This window comes from Pseudonaja textilis, chromosome 10 (genome assembly GCF_049901715.1).
Source record: "Pseudonaja textilis isolate UNSWEBS1 chromosome 10, rPseTex1.2, whole genome shotgun sequence".
Taxonomy (NCBI): domain Eukaryota; kingdom Metazoa; phylum Chordata; class Lepidosauria; order Squamata; family Elapidae; genus Pseudonaja; species Pseudonaja textilis.
Window position 1 is genome coordinate 24,873,919 of NC_141999.1, and position 22,565 is coordinate 24,896,483.

The 22,565-nt window shown below is 48.9% G+C and overlaps 3 protein-coding genes across 3 annotated transcripts; all 3 read right to left on the reverse strand.

Moving 5' to 3' along the window:
* Positions 1–899: 899 nt before the first annotated feature.
* Positions 900–4,165, reverse strand: TMEM160 (transmembrane protein 160). The gene is made up of 3 exons (XM_026715490.2): positions 3,781–4,165; positions 2,455–2,547; positions 900–2,340 (listed from the first exon to the last, which is right to left on the reverse strand). Exons 1-3 carry the CDS (start codon positions 4,055–4,057, stop codon positions 2,096–2,098), a joined length of 615 nt encoding a protein of 204 aa, XP_026571275.2. The 5' UTR covers positions 4,058–4,165; the 3' UTR covers positions 900–2,095.
* A 2,230-nt stretch (positions 4,166–6,395) lies between these two features.
* SDHAF1 (succinate dehydrogenase complex assembly factor 1) lies at positions 6,396–7,419 on the reverse strand. Its single transcript, XM_026715492.2, has 2 exons — positions 7,332–7,419; positions 6,396–7,118 (listed from the first exon to the last, which is right to left on the reverse strand). Exon 2 carries the CDS (start codon positions 7,040–7,042, stop codon positions 6,767–6,769), a length of 276 nt encoding a protein of 91 aa, XP_026571277.1. The 5' UTR covers positions 7,043–7,118; positions 7,332–7,419; the 3' UTR covers positions 6,396–6,766.
* Positions 7,420–8,997: 1,578 nt separating this feature from the next.
* Positions 8,998–19,578, reverse strand: TBCB (tubulin folding cofactor B). Its single transcript, XM_026715489.2, has 6 exons — positions 19,400–19,578; positions 14,324–14,467; positions 13,265–13,361; positions 11,809–12,000; positions 11,571–11,643; positions 8,998–9,693 (listed from the first exon to the last, which is right to left on the reverse strand). The coding sequence occupies exons 1-6, from the start codon at positions 19,508–19,510 to the stop codon at positions 9,576–9,578; spliced, it is 735 nt and encodes a 244-aa protein (XP_026571274.1). The 5' UTR covers positions 19,511–19,578; the 3' UTR covers positions 8,998–9,575.
* Positions 19,579–22,565: the final 2,987 nt, after the last annotated feature.

A 22,565-nucleotide genomic window follows, 5' to 3' on the forward strand; every position in this document is an offset into this window, starting at 1 on the left:
TTTTAGAGACCGTCGTTGAGGCCACTTGGAGGTTTATCTGTGTCCTCGGGGTCACCTGAGTGGTGCAAATGGGTCTGGAGCCTTCTTGGAACTGCTGAAAGGACGGTGGTTGTAGTGACACCCATTTGCACCATTCAGGTGACCCTGAGGACACAGATAAACCTCCAAGTGGCCTCAAGGACCCTCTCAAAGGATGCAAATGACCAGCGGTCTGCGAGGAGTATAAATCCTTCCATTCCTTACCATCCAATCAGAGCTGAAGAAGCTCCTTGGATGAGAAGGGAGACATCTTCAAAGAAAAACCAGAAAGTCCAGTTGCCTCTTAGGGGGAAAAAAAGCACTTTTGTGACAACCACGACCTGGAATGACCGAGAATCTCCGTAGAGGTCCTCCCCAGCTGTCAGAAAGCCCTTAAAAGGACCAGATCCTGAGGATTGAACCCAAACGAGCCTCATTTTATGGAAAAAAAGGACAACCGATTTGGATCACACACATTTCTCAAGTGAGCTCCCCGCCATTCAAAAATGGGTGAAATTTAAAGGGATCGCCGTAAACGGGGAGGCAGAGAGCCAGCTCTAACTGCACTAACTGTTCTCCCCCTCCAGAGACGATGCCAGCAAGGTTTGTGGCTCTGCCACAGGGAGTCACTGACTTAACGGCCACTACGGAGCCCGACATTTCTGTGGCTAAGTGAGATATTTCAGGATTTTTGCCCCTTTCGACAACCTAAGGGAAGCTGCAACAGTTGTAAGGGTGAAAAGACTGTCCTGACAGACTTTTCCCAGTCCCGTTGTACTTCAAACAGCCACTGAATGAACTGTTGTAAATCAAGGACTATCTGCCTTTCAAAGAGTTGTGACCCAAGCCTCCTTCCAAGCAAACAAACACCAAACAAGAGATAAAAGCAAAACCGTTTTTAATGCTTCCCTGTGGATTCCGTTCATTCACAGTAAAAATGCTATTAAAACGAATTGTCCCAGATAAGAGCAAAAGGCTGCCAAGAACACTAAATCGTAAGGAAATGATCAAAACCAAAAGTCACCAACACAGACCAGGAGAGTCAAACTTCCACAAGGGCTGGAAACTTCTTTGCTTCCTGCAAAGAGTCCCACCTCTGAGGGCTGGCTTTTATCCCTTAAGGGAGGGGCCATCACCTTGCAGCCTTACTCTCAAGTGGTCCGTGCTGCTGCAGATGCTCTTTCCTTTGAGCAGCACTGCGCATGTGCATTAGGCACAGGCTCCTCGGGGTGCTCTTCCTCACTGCTGCCAGCCTCCACCATCTCCGAAGGCAGCACTCCACTCCCTGATGGTCCTGGCCCAATTCCTGACATCACACGCAGGCCCTCATCTGAGTCCTCGCTCTCCGAGACCTCAGCCGTCTACACCTGTTGCCAGCGAACCACAAGGCTCCCTCTGCCCACCTGAAGATCTCCCTTGCAGGTGAGAATAATGGCAATTATTATTTCCCAAATGCACCTTCAAAACAGCCCCCCCTCCCGCTCCCTTCTCCCACCCACCCACACATAAAAAAATACCCTAGAAAATACACAACTTTCTTTGAGGGTCTTTAATCTAAATGTCCACTAATCAGAGCACCAGCCGGCCCAACGACAGAAACGAAACGGAGAACGAGTCTGGAGTATAAGCGAGAATGGCCAAGCCAAGGCAAGCTATGCAGAAGACATCCAGAAAATGGGCTTTTATACACACACACACACACACACACACACACACACACCCCTGAAACCAGAAAGCAGAGTCAAAGCAGAGAGGGTTTTGCAAAGCAGGCCCACTCATGAAAAGCGTCAAAGATCCTTAAGTAGCGAGGATTCATGCTCCCGAGTAGCAAACATTTGCTCCAAGGAAGGTTGCAGAGCCCCTTCCTTCCTTCCTTGCCCTCCCAGCCGATAAATCTGAAATTAGTTGAAAGCCCCACGCTTCCTTCCACTTGTCTCTCGCGTTCAGGAGAACTAGCCAACTTTCCTTCCTTCCTTCCTTCTTCCGTGGTCCCCTCCGACCCAACCACCGTGGAGCTGTCCCTTCCGAATTGTCCGTACGGTTGTCTCGTCGAGTCCTGAAGAGCCGCTCCAGCCCTTCATTTTTCGGCCTTGCCGTTCTCCTTCCTCTTCTCGCCGACGTCCTCCTGGATGATCTCCACCTCCAGCCGGCCGATGTAGAGGGAGATGGCGCAGAGCCAGAAGAGAGCCACGCTCACCACGGCGGCCGAGTTCAAGAGGGCGGCCGAGAAGGAGAGCATCATGGTGCGACGGAGGAGGAGGAGGCTGACGAAGTAGGAGGCGCTGCCGTACGAGACGCAGATCCCGCCGAGGATGAAGAAGCCTGAGGGAGGAAACATGGACAGAGAAAGACAAGAGACGCGTCCTTAGCTACGCTAGGAGGAAAAGGTGGACGGGCCTGGCCTCGTTCCGGTTATCCTGGGGACGGGGTGCTCACCGTAGGCCGCTTCCCGCCCCATGTCGCTCTGCATGTAGGAAATCACGCCGATGCCCGTGGCCAGCAGCCCATTCCGAAACCAGGACAGGAAGGCTGAAGGAAAAGCAGAAAGGAGGAGGGCGCCATCAGCTCTGCGTATCCACTCCCCTCCATCCGGCATCTTTGTCCGTCTGCCTGTCTTGTCAATCATCTATCAGCCTGTCCATCGTTTACCTGTCTTTCATCTAGCCATCTATGCCTGCTCTATTAAACTATCATGTCTGTCTGTCATCTCTCTCTCATCTCTCTCATTTACCTGCCTACCTACTGATCTCTCATCCCTCTCATCTTTCTCTCATCCATCTACCTATCTACCTACTTATTATCCATCTACCTTTATCCACCTACCTATCATCCATCTACCTACTTACCTAACATCTTTCTCATATCTATCGATCGATCGATCGATCTATCTATCTAGTGCATTTATTTATCCAACACACCTTCCTCCACCTATTTCTATCTATACCTATATCATCTATCTATCCACCCATCCATCCATCTCTTAAACTATCTATCATCCATTTATGTAACATTATCTATAAAATTTAGGGTGTTCTGGGGCGGGTATTTCAAGAGGCCACACACAGAACACTGTTTCTTGTTTTTTCCTGTTCATTATTTATTTACTTATTAATTTTATTAAAGTTTTGCTGCCCATCTGGTCACGAAGTTACTCTTGGGGGCCATACAATATTCAAAACAATACAACAAGTACACAGCATGAATAAAACACTATAAATATACAAATTATCCACTACAACTAAAACATGAGGGAGGGAGGAAGTAGGATACGTGAGCAGATGTAATTCATTATTTTTTTTAAATAAATCTTGATATCTTGCATTGTCTCAGTACAATGTTTTTTTATTTAAGTTTTTATTAGACAAACACGATATTTATATGACACGATTAGAGGTTATATTCTACTATTAAATTAACTTAAAAAGTAAAAAAAATTCAACAGGATTCATTGCAATTCAGGGTGCCAATATTACAGGCATTGAATTATTATATTATGTTATATTATAAATTGTATTATATTAATATATAATATTAAGAAAAAGTTTTGGCTGTATACTAATTTGATCTTAAGCTATTGACCTGCTATCAATTTTTCTATTTTTAATGTGTGCATATATTTTTATATGCTGATGAGGGGGGGGAGGCCAACTTTGAGGGACTACAACTCCCATCACGCCCCGCAGGCAAGCAGCCCCACCCAGCTTCCAGGTAAGTGGCCCCGCCCCGTGACGTCACCCGCCGGTCCCGCCCCCTCTTCCTCACCGGTCTCGTGACTCTTGCGGAGTAGCCAGGCGTCTGCCTTGTCCAGTTCCGAAGCGGGCGGGAGTGGCGCGCCGCGTCCGGAGTTGGGCCTCGCCGGCCTCCGTAGCCACGGCCAGGCCTCTCCCCTTAGCAGCCCGCCGGCTCTCCTGGCCCGCGCCGCGGCCCGTCCCCACCAACCGCCGCCAAACGCCATGGCGAGGAAGAAGCCCAGGAGCCGCTCTGGGGATCGGACACCTCGGTCTCCAGTCGCGTCAGGCGCGGTGGGCGGAACTAGCATTGATAGGCCGCTTGGGCTGTCACTCCGAGCCAGCGGCGCCTCTTTGCGGATACGAGCTCTCCTTGCTCGAAAAGTCACTGGCTGAGGCTGCTATTTGTTTAAAAAGAGGCGGGCTGAGCCTTGCCCATCATTTCGCAGCCACCGCCTCCAGCCCTTGCAGTGGTCGGGTGGAAATGCATTCTGGTAGATGTAGTTCTTCCTGGAATAGGAGGCCAAAGTTGGAACAAGACTCCCCCAACCTGGACACGCGGGCTGCGTTCACATGTATCTCACTGCAAGGTGTTCCTTAAAGTGGTCCAAGTGAATATCCAGGGCTTCTTGCCCAGAACTGCAAAAAGTGCCACTGATCCAATGGAAAATCATTCTCATTTTTTAGGTCTTCGCATGAAAAATGGGGCCTTTTCATTAATGGGGGGTGGGTGGATATTCTTTTGTGCAGGTTGATTACGTGCCAGTAGTGAGTACAGGGACCAGTAACCGAAGTTTCAAGGCCAGCTTTGCAAGTTGTCTCTTTAAATTACAGAGGTCCCGAAACTTGGCAACTTTTAAGACTTGTGGACTTCAACTCCCAGAGTCCACAAGTCTTATAAATTGCCAAGTTTGGGGACTCCTGTCCTAATGTTTAACTATATACGGAGTCCTCAGCTTAAAAACATTCATTTGGTGACCGAAGTTACAACAGCACAGAAAAAAGTGACTTACGACAGTTGCAGCACCTGATCGAAATTCCACCAGTTGGCAACTGACTCATATTTATGACGGTTGCAGAATCCCGGAGTCCTGTGATCCCGTTGTGACAAAAGTCAACAGGGAAGCCTGATTTGCTTAACATCCATTTTACTAACTTAAATGCAGCAATTCACTTAACCACGGTGGCAAAAAAGGCCATAAAATGAAGCAAAAACCCCTTAACAATCTCATTTAGCAACAGAAATTTTGGGCTGAGGATTGCCTGTAAAACCTTTATTTGATGGAAAGTGGAGTCTCTAATAAAACCTTTAAATGATCATCACAACCTGCCCCTCCTAACTCCTATTTTCCCCACCAAAAAAACCCTGTGAGGTGGTTTGTGTCAACTAAAAAAATATTTCTTTGGCCTTTTTACTTGCCAGCAGAAAGGAGAGGGGGAAAGCAGTGCATTCTTTAAATGCTTCCGATAATTGCTATGGCAGGCCGAAGCTGTTGGCACGCAAGATTATTACTGGAGAGCATGATTGATGACTCTTGGCTATGGATGTGTCTCATTGGAGAATATACATCTGGGGGTGGGGAAGACCAGGGTCAAGGGGGAAATGAATGAGGTGTCAATCGGCTTCAACCAGGAATGTCAACCCCTAATAAATCTTTTTTACTCTGAGAGATGTGGCTAGAGACTTATGATTTGAATGGGGGTGCACGTTGGAGCCTTGATAGTTGTGCACTTTTGTTAATGCACAACCGGCTTTCATGCCTAAGGCGGGACTAAAACTCACATCCCTGGTTTCTAAGCCTTCTGTACCCACAAGGAAAATCCACTCCTGGGTGAGCGGGTGCGTCTTGAGCACACACTGAACTTTCTTGTGTCAGCTTGCAAAGGACACCACTGCCTGATATGGTGAGATTCGTAGCCGCAGGACATGTAGTCGTATTTCCACCTTCCATTATTACGCATTTATAACTTGCATAGAGTTTTCAGGCAGATTAAAATGCTGTAGAAGTAAAGTTCATTTAATATTGGGGGAAAAATTACACTAACATTTGGACATTAACATTTGAACCACTATAAGTCCATGTATTTGCCATATGCAAAATAAATAAAATTGGGAGCAGAAATTAATCCCAGGAACTTCTTTCAATTAATTTATTCTTCTGTCCTGGAGAGACATAACATCTTAATTTTAAGATTCCTAAAGCGCTGGAGTGGAACTTGTTTATTATACCATGATGTTAACTTCGTTGTTGCAAATGCTAGAATCGTCCACCACGCACAACCGAAATACTGCATACAAATTAGCAGTAAGTTTTGATTTTTTGTTCAAAAGCCTCCATTCCCTTCACAGATTGAAACAATAACAATAGAATGCAATTAATAAATACAGGGAAACGTGTTAAACCGAACAAAAACAAAATCCAGGTAACGGTCAGCAGTCAGTATTGTCAAAAGAGAACTTGTGCTGGTTGCAAAGATTTAACATTATTTCTTTTGGAGTGTTTTAAGAGTGTGCGTGTGGGGGGGAAGCCTTTCAGTGCTCAAAACTTTTTTTCTGCTGTCTCAAAACTTCCAGGTGGAGGAAGGTTGACCCAAAACCAACCCGTGTCCATTTTCACAACCATTGTGGATGCCCCCCCACCTTTCTCCCCCGTGTAGGAGGTTTACACCAGGTTTGGAAGGGATCCCTGCAGGAGGGGCCCTCAGTATAATACCGGGGCAAGAGTGCCAAGAGGAAGCTTGCCGGGGGTCCCGTGCATTGGTGACGGCTGTCCCCCTCCCACCAAGGAGGGATGGGGCTGACTGGGGAGCCACGCAATCTTCTCCTGCAAAGCTTCAAGCTGCAAATGCTAGTTTCAAATGCACACCACGTAACTCCGGAGAGACCAGCCTCTTCTCGGTAGCCTCCTTCGCGGACGCTTTTGTAAAACAGTGGGGGGGCTTCCCCGCCCTCCGCCGCTCCGGGTTTGCTGCAGCAAGAGCGGGCATCGCTGCGCCCCAACGAAGAGCGATCCTCCCCTTCAGGATTGCGCGTCCTCTCCTTTCTCCTGCTCCTGCAGCCTCCCCGGGGCGAAGAAGCCCATCCTCGTGGCGTGCCCTTCCCGGAGCTGCTCCAGCTGCCTCTGACCGCGGCGCAGCAGGTACTCGATGAGCAGCACGTCGGTGCGCGGGATGCGGGCCGCCCGGCGGAACTCGGCCTGCACCCGCGGCAGGAAGCCCGGCTTGCCTCGGCAGGCGCGCAGGAACTGCCGGTAGAGGCCGAGCACCTCGCGTTGAAGCCGGCTGTGCCTGGCCATGAAGCCGGAGCAGCGACAGAGCCGATCGGCCTTTCCAGCGGCGAGGGGTCCTGGGCTGCCCAGACGGAGCTGCCTCCTGCGCGGTCGGGCCCTTCCCACGTGCAAACCCGCCCGGGAGCTTCACGTGCTTTAACGCACGTGAAAAGGCTTCCCAAGCGTCCGAACTGCGGGACCGACCCTCCAGGACATCCCCCGTCCCACCCGAGGAGGGGAAGGGTGCAAAGACCCTTGCAGCCACACACACACACCCCCCCCCGCGCGCGCTTTGAGCCCTGCGTGTTCGGCTCACCGACTTGCCGGTGCTGGCGGGGAAGCTGACCCCGCCCACGTGGCCGGATAGAACGTTGAGACCTTTCTCCGCGTTCGACTCGCTTCCCATTGGCGGCCGCTCTGGGGGCGTTGCCAGGAAGCCTCTTGAGGGAGGGGCGGGATTTCTCAGATGGGCCACTAAGACGAGTGGACTTCGACTCCCGGGACCCCGCCTCCCCAGCCAGGAAAACGGGTCGGGGGAATTCTGGGAGTTGAAGTCCACCTGTTTTAAAGCCACTAAGATTGCAAGGGGGAGGGATCTCCAACCTTGGCCACTTTAAGACTTGCGGACTTCCAACTCCCAGAACTCAACTTTTAAGAGTTGTGGACTTCAACTCCCAGAGTTCCTCCCGGGCAAAGTTGGCTGAAGAACTTTGGGAGTTGAAGTCCACAACTCAAAAGTTGCCAAGGTTGGAGACCCCTGGGCTAGGGAACGTACTAGTGCCCCAGAGCAAGGGTCTCCAACCTTGGCAACTTTTAAGCCTGGTGGACTCCAACTCCCAGAATTCCCCAGCCAGCTTTCGGGGAGTTGATATCTGCCAGGCTTAAAGTTGCCATGGTTGGAGACCCCTGCCCCAGAGCATCTGACGCACGAAAGGGCAGGGCCGTGGTGGGTGGTCTTGGCCTGACCAGGCCCTGCCTTCAGGGGTCAAGCCTCTGGCCCACAGAGAGGGGTCAGGCGATGAAACCGCTATTATCCCTGCCCGTTCTCTGTAGACTTGCTATCTGGGTAGAGATGTGGATAAATAAGTGGCAAACAATTTGATGGCACTGGACCAATCAAAAGCACCCGTGTTCAGAGGTGGCATTCAGCTGGTTCTGACCAGTTCTGGAGAACCGGTAGCGGACATTTTGAGTAGTTCAGAGAACTGGCCAATCCCACCTCTGACCGGCCCCGCCAACCCCATCTCTTCTCCGCCTCCCACTGAGTCCCAGCTGATCGGCTGGGTCTCCTTTGGTTGCCCTGCACAGGAGAAGGAGCTGGAAAGCAGGTTAGTGGGGTGGAGGAGGGAAGGGGGATTTTGCAGTAACCTTCTGTCAACTGCCTGTTTTAGTACTTGCCATTAAAAAAAGGGCGGGGGGGGGAGAAGAAATCTGGAAGAGCAGCTGCAAGCGAAAGTACATTCCAACTCTTTATCTTTCAAAGATTGTAACTAAATTACCAGAGTTTTTGCCCCCCAATATATTTAATTGGAGAACGTGAATGAGGACACCCAGCCCGTGAAGGTGCTCAGTTGGAAAATCTGATTTATGACACACCCAGGGGGGAGGGTGGGAAAACAGAGTCACAAGGGACTGTAAATTACATGGGCCAGAGTTGGCTTCATACAGGGCAGGGCCAGGATGTCGCCTCTAATGAATCTCTGGAAGGTTTTTGAAGTTTGGCTCAAGGATCATGATTTAATGAGGGCGATTGGTGGAATCCTGGCACCTTCCCCTCCCACGCCCACCAAGCCACATCTACAGAACCGGTAGTAAAAAAAAATTGAATCCCACCACCGCCCATGTTGCTTTAGGTACCCCTTGCAGAAGAAAAAGTCAAGTTTCACTCACACACACACACACACACACACACACACACACACTCCCCATTTGCCTGTTTTCGCTGGCCTGGAGAGAAAAAAGAAACTCACACCGAAGCACGCTTGTCTGGAATGTATCTGACTCCCCGCCCTCCAAAACTTTTAATTTGTAATGATCACAGAAGCATCTTCCAGCAGCACAAAAACGGAACCACAAAGACCCACAATGAAAAGAAGAAAGAAAGAAAGCATGTTCATCAAAATGATTCGGTTTAGATTCGTGTGTTTGGTTGAAACCAGAGTTGGGTGCGTACATCTTGTGTTCTGAATCCTGCGTCTCAAGTTTCCACTGGCTGCGACGGGAAATTCGGGGAGACGTCACCCTGTATCTCTTTCCCCCCAAAGGGGGACTACAATCAAAGCCATTCGGGTTCTCTGCTACTGACCTATGGGGGGTGGGGGTGGCATGGAGACGTTGGCATCTTCACTGAACAGAGACAACCAGGGCAAAGGGACAAACAACCAACACATCGAAACACACACAGTCCTTCACTCAAGCCCCACCCCACCCCTCGGGATCAGGGCGCAGTGAGACACACTGCGGAAACCACAGCAACCGAGGGGTGGGGGGGTGTCTGCCAGCCAGCAGAAGCCCCGCGGATCCTCTCCACTTCTTCCTTCCTCCCGTCCGCCCCCCCCCCTCACATTTCATCGTCCAGCCCATAGTCCTCCTCCGGGAAGTCCCCCACGACGACGCACTGGGGCTTCACAAAGGCTCCGTACTTCGGCAGGCACTCAAAATATCGCTTGCCGTTGACACTGTCCAGGAGGAAGGGGAAGGGGAAGGGAAGGAGAAGAGAGGAGAAGGGGAAGGGAGGAAAGAAGAAAGGAAAGAGGAAAGGAAAGAAAAAGGGAAAGGAAAGAAAAAAAGGAAGAAAGAAAAAAGGAAAGAAAAGGAAAGAAAAGGAAAGGAAAAGGGAAAGAAAGAGGAAAGGAAAAGGAAAGGAAAAAGGAAAGGAAAGGGAAGAGGAAAGAAAAAAGGAAGAAAGAAAAAGGAAAGAAAAAGAAAGGAAAGGAAAGAAAAGGAAAGGGGAAAGAAAAGAGGAAAGGAAAAAGGAAGAAAGGAAAGGGGAAAGAAAAGAAAAAAGGAAAGGAAGGAAGGAAAGAGGAAAAGAAAGAGGAAAAAAAAGGAAGAAGGGAAAGAAAAGAGGAAAGGAAAGAAGGAAAAAAACACCAAATGAGCAAATGGACCAAATGCTGTCAAGTCAAGGCAGCAGATTTGAAAAAAAAAATATGTCTTTTAAAAGATTTTGTTTCTATTTGGAAACCACTTTTGGACTTCGTGCTTGAGATGGAAAAAATGGATTCGGGGTTTTGCTGACAAGGTAGGTTTGTTGTTACAGAAATGACTAGCAGATATTGTTATAGGAAAGTAAAAAAAAGCCAAGGTTTTATGTTGTTGCCTTATTCTACTGTGCGAAAAGGAGTTGGACGTCCATGTTTTTCCTTTTCTTTCCTCCTTTACCTTACGCTTTTTCCTCTTCCTCCCCTTCTCCTTCCCCTATTTTCCCATTATTTTCATTTCTGTATTTTATATTTTGATAAACTACAGTAACGTTTAATCCCACCGAAAGAGATTTTAAGGAGACTGGACAGCCATCTAGTCTGCAATGACATTAACCTGCAATGGCCTGAGCCTCCCCGCCCACTCACTCCTTACCTGGCAAACCTGCCTGCTAAGCTGCTATTTTTCCCTTTTCCGACCATCATCGGTTCTGCTGTGTCCGGAGATTTAGCTTAGCTAGGAAGCAGGAAATGGCTGGATTTCTTGCTTTCTAGCTAGTCTTTAGATCTTCCGCTCTGCTTTTAAGCACAGCCGAACCTCCCTTAGGACTGAAGGTTCTATGATTCAGTGCAGACTCACGGCAAGCAAATTTTATGTAACAGACTGAGCTAGCCGATGGCAGATAGATAGATCACTGAATGATTCTGTGAGTAACTCAATCTGCCTGACAGCTTTGCCTGATTTTGGGTAAAAGTTGCTTTTTTTAATAAAAAAATCAATATTTATATAAATATTTATAATATTTATTTACATGCAAGCCATGCCCAGCCAGTCACATGACCACCAAGCCACACCCACAAATTAGGCCATGCCCATAGAAACGGTTGTTAAAAAATTCGAATGCCACCCCTGCCTCTGTGTGTGTGTGCGTGCGTGTGCGTGTGTGAGTGAGAGAGAGAGGGGGGGGGAGAAAGACAGAGGTTAGATCAGATCTCTCTCTCTCTCCCACCGTCAGCAAGCTGTCAGTCGAAATTCATATTAGTGGTCCCCGGGATTTAAAATTATGAGTTTGGTGGTCCCTGAGGCCCAAAAGGTTGGCGACCCCTGTTCTAGACCAATCCTATTTCAGGCAAACTTATGTTGGTTTAAGTCTGGGATCCCCAAACTTGGCAACTTTTTAAGACTTGTGGACTTCAACTCCCAGAATCCCCCAGCAAGGAATTCTGGGAGTTGAAGTCCACAAGTCTTAAAAAGTTGCCACATTTGATTAATAAATAAAATAAATAAAAATCCCCCCCCCCGGTGGACTCTATTTTTCCCAGCCAGGAACTCAGGAACCGCACCCCCCTTCCCAAGAGTGGGGGGCTGTGGACATCCACAAGGCCAACAACAGAACAAAGAGGGAATTTACCTGCCATCGTGTTTTCCCAACGGCTCGTCATACTTGATCCCAACCATGTAACCAGGTTTAAATTCTGTTAAGCCTGTGAAAACCCAAAAGAAGGAGTCGTGAGAAGTGAAGAAGCTTCTTGGATGAGAGGCTAAACGTTTTCAAAGAAAAAATAAAATAAAATATAAATAAAACCAACAAATGTCCAGCTGCCTTTTGGAAAGCACTTCTGGGACCTGGAAGTCCTGCGAATACTCACCCACGTACATGACTGTCCCCCGTTTGTTGGGCTGCCCCGATACCCGCACTTCACACCTGGCCCCCACGGAAATGGCCTCTGCCAGGGCTTTCTCCTCCACCAGCTTCTGCTCCAACTCGGACTCCTTCTTCGACATTTCCTCCTTATTGTACTGTCCCAGGTGGCTGCGCTTCATGAAGGAGCGGGCCGAGTCTGTGGGGCAGAGCCAGCGGATGAGCAGAGACGTTTGGGCTTGCCCGGGCTCCAAAAAGGCAACCTCCCGCCATTGGTTTAGTTTTTAAAAATTCAGTTTACAGAAAAGCATCCCAGTGGGGAAGAAAGACACCAAAGCAGGGGGCCCCAACCTTGGCAAATTGAAGACTTGTGGACTCCAACTCCCAGAATTCCCCAGCCAGCCAGCCAGTTGTGTCTGTTTCTTTTTCTCCTCTCCCGCAAAGAGAAGAGATTGCAGAGGAAGGGATCGCAAGAGAGTAAGCTCTGCTGGTGCTGGGGGATTCTGGGAGTTGAAGTCCACCAGTCTTAAAGTGGCCAAGTTTGGAGACCTCTGGTCCAAGAGAACCATCCTTTTCAATGCTTTCTGTTCCCTCCAGCAGGGTAGAAGACAAGCCAAATAGGTAGGTAGGTAGGTAGGTAGGTGTGTGTGTGTGTGTGTGTATGTATACATACATACATACATACATACACGGATCTTTGGTTATTCGGGTTTTCTCCTGCGTAAGATTGGAGAGTATCTGGCAGCGTTTGATGAAGTCTCATTCATCATCTTCAGGCTTGTGTCTTCAGCTCTGTACTTCTCAGAGCCGAAGACACAAGCCTGAAGATGATGAATGAGACTTCATCAAACGTTGCCTAGATACTTCCAATCTTACGCAGGAGAAAACCCGAATAACCAAAGATCTACATACAAATACCCGTGAAAACCTCAGAAAAGATAGATAGATAGATAGATAGATAGATAGATAGATAGATAGATAGATAGATAGATAGATAGATACACACACACACATTCATATAGATATATAAAATTACATTGAATATATATATATATATATACACATATACATAGAATTACATCAATACATTTTTCTATATGTATTATCAACATCTCTATTTTTATGTATATATCAATTGGGGAATTGATATATACTGGAGAGAGAGAGAGAGAGAGTTGTATATATATAAAATCCTATTTTTATTCTTAAGAAATAAATTTACTTCTCTCAATGAAGGACAAATGAGGTCGGTTTCAAGGCTGAGAGGATTTCCCTCCCACCCCGTATTTCCATTTCATCCAGCGATTCCAATGCTGGTCCAGGAATTCTGGGAGTTGAAGTCCACAAATTGTAAAGTTGCACCGTCGGGGAGACCCCAGCTCTAAACCCCGTTTCTGGGATAAAATAGCATTTGCTGCTCCAACCTCCCACATGGCGGGGAGGACAGGACTTCTGGTTCTTACCTGTTCGCTTGTCGTATTCAGTATCCGAAATCTGGAACTTCTCCACCCTGGAGACGTCTTCGTATTCCCCGATCGTTGCCCCGCTTCGGTCTATCACCTACAGGGCGAAAGAAGGCGTCCACTTTGGGTCAGTGGTGGGTTCCAGTCCCCAGAAGCAGAGCTGAATGTTGTTCAACTCACACAGGGGTCCCTCAAGTGGGCAACTTTAAGACTTGCAGACTTCAACTCCCAGAAGCCATAGTTGGCTGGAGAATTCTGGGTGTTGAAGTCCACCTGTGTTAAAGGCGCCACGTTTGGAGACCCCTGTTCAGGGATACCCGAGAGAAATTTAAAAAGAAAAGCTCTTTGCAACAGGGGAAGCCCCAAGAAAAAGACTCGAATGCAGGTAGACTGGGATGACCCAAAAGGGGCGTGGCACAAAGGCAACACAGTCACATAAGCAAGAAAAGTCCCTTTATTATCTCCAACTTGGCCCCCAATGTCCAGTGACCTTCGGCTGGAGAAAAAACTCTCCCAGGAACAGCCTTTAAGTGGAGGAAATTCGGTCCGAAAACAAAGTGCATACAGACTGTAACTAAAAATCCACACCAACCACGCTGCGGTAATTAACTTGACAGGGCAGGAGAAGGAATCGCAGACTTGAAAGACCAACAAACAGTCACAGTTGGGAAGACACCAGGAACACAGATAAGCCTCCACGATACCAGATAATTCACGATTCGCTCCCAACAAGTTGCTGTACGCAGCTTCTCTTTTTAAACCCTGTGTTCCCAGCTGCAGCTAATAAAGGGAATCAGGGCCCTTTCCTCCCCCGTAAGCCATGCGACCCATGTTGCTTCCTTCTCCATTCCTCCCTGCGTCCCCTATGATGAAGAGGGGGTGGGCCTGGTTCTTCCTCCGAACTCCCTCTCCCTTTTTCTACCTCTCCCCTGCTCTGCCCAGCCAGACTTTGCCCTTCCCCAGTTTCCTCCACAGCCAACGGAGCCACTCTCCCACTCAGTCAGCTGCTCGGCCTCCCCCTCAGAATCCGATTCCGACAGGGGTATGACACACACTTACATGGATTCGGTATCCATCGTCAACCGGGTAAGAGCCCAGCAAGGCCTCATCGCGGTCCAGCTTCATCACAAACTTATCATCCGGGGTGTAGAGTTCCAGTTCCATGCACGAGGCTGGGCTCCCGACAACGAGTTCCAGCTTGCACTACCAAGAGAGGAGAAAGCCTGTCAGGAGGAGGAATATGCCTCACAGGTACAGGCGGTCCTCGACGTACGACCATGACTGAGACGAACATTTCCACTGCCGCTGAGCGTGAGATGGCCGTTCAGTGAATTTTGCCCCATTTGACAGCCTTTCTTGCCACTGTTGTCAAGGGAAATCCTTGCAGTTGTTATGTGAATCATGGTCATTAAGCAAATCTGGCTTTCCCGTTTGACTTTGCTTTTCAGAAGGTCACACAAAAGGGAGATCACGGGACATTGCAACAGTCATAAATATGAGTCGGTGGCCAGGCGTCTGAAATTTGCTCGCCATGGGGATGCTGCAATGGCCGTAACATTGAAAAACGGTTGTAAGTCAGTTTTTTCAGTGCCGCTGTAACTTTGAATGATCCTTAAATGAATCGTTGTAAGTTGAGGACTTCCTGCAAGACAACCATCCCCCCCACCCCCCTTTGCCCTTAATGCCAGCAGGGGCACCGCCCTCTGGGCCCAACTTGAGCCGGAGAATCGGCCCAACCGACCCTTTGAAACAATTCTGTGGGGAAGCCGTGGGGCCAGGAGGAAAGAAAGCGGAACCTCCCAGCCATCCCTGACCACCAGGTGAGATCCAGGAGGAGCAGCTGCTAAAGGACCGTTTGGGAAAACAGGACCGGCAAGTACAGCAACTCCGATGGGGTAGGAAGTGGGATTGTACGGGATTGCTTGCTCCTGGGCTCGCTCTCCTGAAATTTCATTTGTCTGGGGTTTTTTTTTTACGGCATTTATCTGTAACCCATCTCGCTATCCAATTCTGGGCGGCTCACCGCGGTATAAAAAACGTAGGCATAAAAAGATTAACGGCATTAAAATGCGGGTGAGCCACAAAGAAATTAAATTAAATGTTAACACCGAAGGGCACGGATGGGACTGGGCCGGGACTTTCGTTTCCCATCCCATCAATCCCCACCAGCTCTTCAATCCCCTGCAAATTTTCCAAAACTGATTTTATTTCAGAGGGGAATTCCTCTAGTCCAGCGGCGGCTAACCGTTTGGGGCTCCTGGGCCCAAAATTGCCAGCATGCCTGTACTCACGTGCCAGCACCCAGAATGCAGTGCGCACCCCCCCTCCCCACGCCCCCTGTGCATGGGCGCGCAATCCCCACCCCCTTACCTCACAGCTGATTCCTTGGCTGGTTTGAGGTCTTTTTCGGCCTCCCAAAGGCTTGGAAAAAAACCTCTGCAAGGCTTTTCAGGATGGATTATAGGCCCGTTTCATCACTTCCGGTATTACAGGAAGTGATGAAACGGGCCTATAATTCATCCTGAAAAGCCTTGCAGAGGCTTTTTCCAAGCCTTTGGGAGGCCGAAAAAGACCTCAAACCAACCGGGAAAAAAAATCCGCTGTGAGGCGCAGGCATGCAGTGAGGTAAGGTTGTCTGTGGCTCATATGCCAGCACAAATGGCTTTGCGTGCCACTTGTGGAACAAGTGCCATAGGTTCACCATCATGGCTCTAGTCTATAGCTCAAGCCAATCATTCCTTCCTTCCTTCCTTCCTTATTCTTCCTTCTCCTAATCCTCCCTCTTTCTTTCCTCTTCCTTCCTTCCCTAACTTTCCTATTCTTCCTTCCCCTAACCCTCCCTTTCCCCTTCCTTTCTTCCTTCCTTCCTTCCTTCCCCTAACCCTCCCTTTTTTCCCCTTCCTTCCTTCCTTCCCTCTTTCCTTCCCTGTGTTTCCTTCCTTCCCCTAACCCTCCCTCCTTCCTCTGCCTTCCCTTCCATCTATGTGTGTGTGTGTGTGTCCATGCTTCTATATAGAGGCACCTGCCCTTATCATGCCCATTTGTGTTTTAATCGCTTTCAAACAGAGGCTGGGAGTTTTTAATTTTCATTCATCTAGCCTGCAAGCCACCAAGAGTCATCACTTCAGCGTGGTGAGGCAGAGGTGCTACAAATGAAGTAGCTAAAATAAATAAATAAAAAATGGGCTCTCCCGAGCATCAAATCCCAATTTAATTCCCATTTTTCTGAATCGCAAGCAAACCGTTCCTCTGATATATTCTGGGCAAAGACAATGCAGCCTGCCAAAGAGTGGCTCGGTGCTAACAAAGGCAGAACCAGAGCAAGCAGGCTTGACAAACATTATTATTCTTAATATTCTCTGCAAAATTCTCAGCACTAACATTTTATGTATGTATGTATGTATGTATGTATGTATGTATGTATGTATGTATGTATGTATGTATGTTATTCAGCTTTGTTTGGGAATTTTCCCACATCATTATAGTTGTGCTTTTAAGGTAGTAGCATCATTTCGGCAGAATCTCATCTGCCATCATCAGGCTTGTGAGTCACAGACGAACCCAATACAGAAGCCTGATGATGGCAGATGAGATTCTGCCGAAACGTTGCTACAACCTTAAAAGCACAACTACAATGACGTGGGAAAATACCCGAACAAAGCTGAATACCATACATACATACATACATACACACACACACACATATACTGGGGAGAGGAAACTAAAGTCAGCACTTGGCACAGATCCATAAACTGGAGCCATGCAAAGAGGGCACAAGGCTGAGTGACAGATTTACCCAGCCGGGCACGAATGCCAGCTGCCAGACTGCAGTTAATCCCTGCCTGGCTGCACAATGCACAGACGATGCTATTCTGTTGATCAGCGGCCCGTCTGGAGGGTTGCAGCACAAAAGAGAGGGGGGAAAAGCACCTGGAAAATCCACGGAGCCTCTCCTTTCTCTGGGGCTGCTACCTTAAGGAGCCAGGTTCGGCAGCAGGTGCCCAGGTGGCCCAAAACAGCCGCTATGCCTGCCAAAACCAGGCAGAGGATCAAAGAGTGGCATCTGTGGAGAACCTTCTGTGTGTGTGTGTGTGTGTGTGTGTGTGTGTGTGTGTGTGTGAGCGCCATGCCTTGATAACAATCGGGATGATCAGGAGCGCACAATCTGCGCTTCCAAATGTGCTGTGATGCACAAACTCCAGGGAAGGGATTCTGCCCAGCCATGGACATTTTTCACCCCTCCCCAAAAATGGGTGTTGGCATTTTTAGGGTGCTTTTCATCCTCAGATCAAAACCAGCACACACACACACACACACACACACACACACCACTGCAGTTTGGCTGCCATGATGTTGGCAGCAAAGCGGTTACAGGGATGGCTCTGCCGTCCGCTGGTCTCTGAAATGCAGCACCGGGTCTGCGGCAACAGACCATGTTGGCACACGAGAAGCCCCTTGAAATTTACGGCGGGGGGCTCGGCTGTGTTTTAAAACCTTTGGAATTAATGCTTTAATAATAATAGTGTCCCTTTATTTAGCTGTTGTCCCTGCAGTCTATGGAAACCAGAAGCAGCCAGTGGGCGCCCGTCTCTTAGAATCCCAGTGTATATGAATGGAAAGGGATCTTAGAGGTCATCTAACCCCATCTCTGTTCAGGATCCCTGAAATTATCAGAGGAGATGGCAGAAGCAAGCGGGAGAAAGATAGAAATTCTGATGGGGCCACGAGTCTCCTTCCTTCAGCCGTGGTGGCTTCTTCCTTAGGGAGGCTCCCTTAGGTGGGACGGGGCCTTATGTGCAGCAATTTTTTTTAAAAAAAACCCATTCAAGCACATTCTAGATCTGGGAGGCCTGTAGATCCCATCATCCCAAAGATGGCAGTGGCCTTCTGGATCAAGACCTCCAAGGGTACCTGCAACCCCACACATGCATGTATTAAGATAGGTAGGAAGGCAGGCAGGGAGACCAACGATACATGATAAATACATGATAGACGATACTAAAAGGATGGATGGATAAACAGATTTATTTATTTAATGAATTTATATTGCCTCCTATTTGCCCATGATGATGATAGGGGTGTGTGCGCATCTGTCTACACAAACAGATATACATACACACATGTATACTTGTATGAGTATTTGTATGTATACACACTTGTATAAACATATTTATTAAATTTATATTTTATATACAGGTTATATGTGTGTGTGTGTGTGTGTGTATGTATGTATGTATCTATATGTGTGTGTGTGTGTATAGATAGATAGATAGATAGATAGATTAGATATAGATAGATATAGATATATAGAGATAGAGATAGAGATATATAGATAGATAGATAGATAGATAGATAGATAGATAGATAGATAGAGTGCGTGAATATCTTTGGATCTTTGGTTATTCGGGTTTTCTCCCGCGTAAAACTGGAAGTATCTAGGCGACACAAGCCTGAAGATGATGAATGAGACTTCATCGAAACGTCGCCTAGATACTTCCAATTTTACGTGGGAGAAAACCCGAATAACCAAAGATCCACATACAAATACCTGTGAAAACCTCAGAAAACATATATATATATATATACATACACAATGATATATAACTATATAATAATGTCCTGAGGATAGATCTACTGGTGAATGAAGGCCTTTATGTGTTTTAGGAGCGAAGGCCGAGGTTCCCCTCTGGGCTGCCATCGCCTTTTGCTTTTTTGCCTTGCAGAATATTCACAATTATAGGACCGTTTTTGATGCTGATTCAGCAGCCTGAAACCGCCCCCCCCCCCATGAAACACAACAGCCCTGCCAGGTGGGCTTGGCAGGAAGGGAGGGAGGGGGGAGGGGCGCAGACTGCAGCCCTCCGCCCCTAATAACACTCCCCCCTCCCCCCGCCAGAACCTCCATGGGGCATTTAGGGCACCTGGACTCCCACACCCCTAAGCCACGCCGGAAGAGCCCCATGGGGGTGGGGAGAAGGGGGTGACACGGGCCAGCAGGGGGCCCGTGCCGATAGCCGCTGGGGCGGATGGTTGTGGTAGTCCTCCAGCACCCCCGCCTCAGAGCCCCCGGCGCCACGGACTCCCTCTTCCATCGGGCTGGGGATGATGGGCGTGGGTGGCCGCCCTCCGGCCTACCTTGAACTCGGCGATGGTGAGGCCCCGGGCATATCTCTTCAGGGCGCGGAAGGAGTTGAGGCTGCTGCTGATGGAGACCGACACCACCGCGGGGGTCCCGGTCACGCTCATCCCGGCCGCCGCCTCCGTCGCTTCTCCCGGTACCGCCACACCTCAGGCCCCCTTCACGGGCCGCTCCCTCCGGCCAGCCAATCAGCGCCCCGCCGCTCGCCCCGCTGGCCAATCCCCTCCCCGCTCGCCGCACCCGCCCCGCCTCCGCCCGCGGTCCTGCGCGTCTCGGCCTTTTCTTTTCTCCTGCGGAGTTTCTGCCCTCGGCCGTCCTTGAAGCCCGGACGGTTAAGCCCGCCAATAGGAAGCCGCGAGGCAACTCGCGGGAGAGGAAACGGCCAATGACGAGGCGCGGTGGAGAGAGGCGAGCGAGGCCGAAGCCGGGCGGCTGGCGGAGAAAAGGGCAGGATTTCCCTGGCGGCTGAGGACAGAAAGCTGCGGTTGCAACTGCGCGGTGCTTTTGTGATGGTCGTGCAAAGGGGGGCGGGGGTCCCGGGGCATCCTTGCACCGAAGGAAGGGCTCCAAATTTGGTCCTGGACAAAGAAAAATCCCGGTTTTGACGCTGGCGCAGATTGTCCTCTCTATGCAGAGCATGGGACTTGCAGTGCAACGCCTGTCGGGGGTTCCAGCCTAGGCAAGGAAGCCAGTGGGGTCACTTCAGGGCCCTGACCCGTTGCATAGTTGACCCCGATTCTTTGCAAAGTATGGACCCCAGTTTAGTTCCCCCATTGGACAGGGGCGCATCAATCGCACCCGTCACTGAAAAGCAAAGTTATGCACGGGGGGAAATAAAAGGTTGCATAACCTTGGCGACTTTTGACTTGTGGACTTCAACTCCCAGAATCCCCCAGCCTTAGTCCCTTCCAGCTTTAAGAGTTGATGATACTATGAAATGTGCCTTTGAGAAATAAATAAATAAAACACATACATGGAAAGCAAACTCCTTAGTGCAGAGGTCCCCAACTTTGGCAACTTTAAAGACTTGTGGACTTCAACTCCCAGAATTCTCCAGCCATTTCCACCGCAAGTCCTTCACCAAATAGCAGGCCACTAGCTGTATTAGAACCAGGAGATTCACCAGCCATTTCAGGTTGGGGCCGGGTCCCATCAGCTTCTTTATCTCAGGATACTTAGCTGTGGTTGTGGGAAGACATGAGTCAGTAGGGCTATGGATAGGGGCCCCAAGAATCTCTAGTAGGGTCACGTAGGAGGAAGTCCACTGATACAAGAGAACTTGCTTCTCAATGAACACATCTAGGATTCTGGGTATTCTCTGAGGTTGGTGTTCGTCTTGCAGACGTTTGATGATTCAACTTAGTAGCATCATCAGTGCTAGAAGGGACAGAGAGCCAACCTCGCTCCCTTCTAGCACTGATGATGTTACCTGTTTGGATCATGAAACATCTACAAGAAAACCACCAATTCCAGAGAGCTCTAAGGACCTTTACACTCTCCTCCTCCTCCTCCCTTCTAGCCTAGCACTGAGGATGTTACCAAGTTTGGTCCTAAAATGTCTGCAAGAAAGCTCAGAGACCCCCAAGGACCCCACACCAAAGAATCCCACAAACTTCATGAAGGTCATTTTGGTATGGACACCCATCTCCGGTGTCTTTTCCTTTCTGTCCATGAGATCTGTCCTTGCTTCTGTTTCTCCTGTCCTGTTCTCAGTTCTGGACTCTTGCTCTCCTCAAGATCTCAACCGACCACATCAGCCGAATCCGCGCCCTGCAAACTCACCCAGGATAATGTGGGGTTGATCTGTGTAGGACCACTCAAAAGTCATTTCGGCTTCTGGCGCTCCCAATGGAAGATCCCTCTCAGCCAAGAGAGGGATCTTCGGCTTCTGGCATGTCCCAGGTTGAAGGTGCTCTCCTGCTGATCCGGAACCTTCCCCAAAGGCTCTATAAACCCTCCCGATTGGGGAAATGGATGGGTGCTCCACCTCCTTGGCCAAAATACCTGCTTAACTTGTCTCCTGCCACCAGGACCAAATTCCTAGCGGTGCATGGAAGATGGTTGAGAGGAGAAGCTAAATCTTCTCTCTTGCTGGCATTTGGCTGGTTGACTCCGCTGTCAAAGGAGATGCGCAGATGGTTTCCCGGAGTTGTGGGCGCTCCATCCCCAGAGCCTTTCAAGAAAAGATTGGACAACTCATTTGTTTGGGATGGTACAGGTAGTCCTTGACTTGCGACCGCAATCAAGCCCCATATTTTTCTTTGTCGCTAAGCAAGACAGTGGTGAGGTGAATTTTGCCCCTTTCTTTGTGACAATTTTGACCTCTTGCCACAATGGTTGTGTCACAGCCATTGTGACTTCACAGTCACTAAATGAATGGCCACGACTCGAGGATTACCTCTACAGTGATCCTGACAAGTTAATTCATGCTTAATGGCTGCTGGAACTATAAGTCACTGCAGGGGGTACTGTAAGTCGTGGGGTCGGTATCAGTACATATACCGACGTAAGTCGGTATCAGTACATATACTTTTTACATAAATTTTTAACTATATGTACATTTATATATATTCCTTTATATATTTTGTTCCACTATAATATTTACCATATACATTTCTTATCGTCATAGTATTTCATATCCTTCCTGTTTTCACAGTCCGCAACCTAATTGCTGGCTTTGCTGTTCCATCCCCTTGATTAGAAAGTCTAAAATGGTTTGGTTTGCTGGAACATCAAGTGCCAAACTCCGCCGAGGAGAGGAAGAAATATAAAAATCTCTCCTATCTTTTCCATCCCAACCTCTCTAAAAGGCAGCCTCTCAGTTCTGCTATGGCTCTCAGGCCAGCTCTACCTCGCTATACAACCTATGACTTGCTGTTTAGATGTGCACTGAGAGACAAATTCTTGTGTGTCCAACCACACCTGGCCAATAATATTCTATATGGCCCTCTTTGTTGCTGCCTCTTGGGGTGGGGGGAAGGTCCTTCCCAGGTGGCATCTTCATCCAGTCACCTGCCTTGGGAAGGGGTTGATGTGGCCCTGCTTCCCCAACCTCCTTCCTGAAGGAACATCTTGGACCCCATCTTCTTCAGAAGGTCTCCTCATCAGCGTTTCTCAAGCTTGGCCACTTGAAGAGGTGGGGGACTTCAACTCCCAGAATTC

Excerpts from the sequence above, each read along its gene's own strand:
- TMEM160 (XM_026715490.2), bottom strand. The coding sequence starts at position 4,057 with ATGCTAGTTCCGCCCACCGCGCCTGACGCGACTGGAGACCGAGGTGTC. Across the intron at positions 2,548-3,780 it reads CCGCAAGAGTCACGAGACCG|CCTTCCTGTCCTGGTTTCGG; the intron begins GTGAGGAAGAGG and ends CTTTTCCTTCAG. Across the intron at positions 2,341-2,454 it reads GGGGCGGGAAGCGGCCTACG|GCTTCTTCATCCTCGGCGGG; the intron begins GTGAGCACCCCG and ends TTCCTCCCTCAG.
- SDHAF1 (XM_026715492.2), bottom strand. The coding sequence starts at position 7,042 with ATGGCCAGGCACAGCCGGCTTCAACGCGAGGTGCTCGGCCTCTACCGG.
- TBCB (XM_026715489.2), bottom strand. The coding sequence starts at position 19,510 with ATGAGCGTGACCGGGACCCCCGCGGTGGTGTCGGTCTCCATCAGCAGC. Across the intron at positions 14,468-19,399 it reads TCACCATCGCCGAGTTCAAG|TGCAAGCTGGAACTCGTTGT; the intron begins GTAGGCCGGAGG and ends CTCTCTTGGTAG. Across the intron at positions 12,001-13,264 it reads TGAATACGACAAGCGAACAG|ACTCGGCCCGCTCCTTCATG; the intron begins GTAAGAACCAGA and ends TCTGCCCCACAG.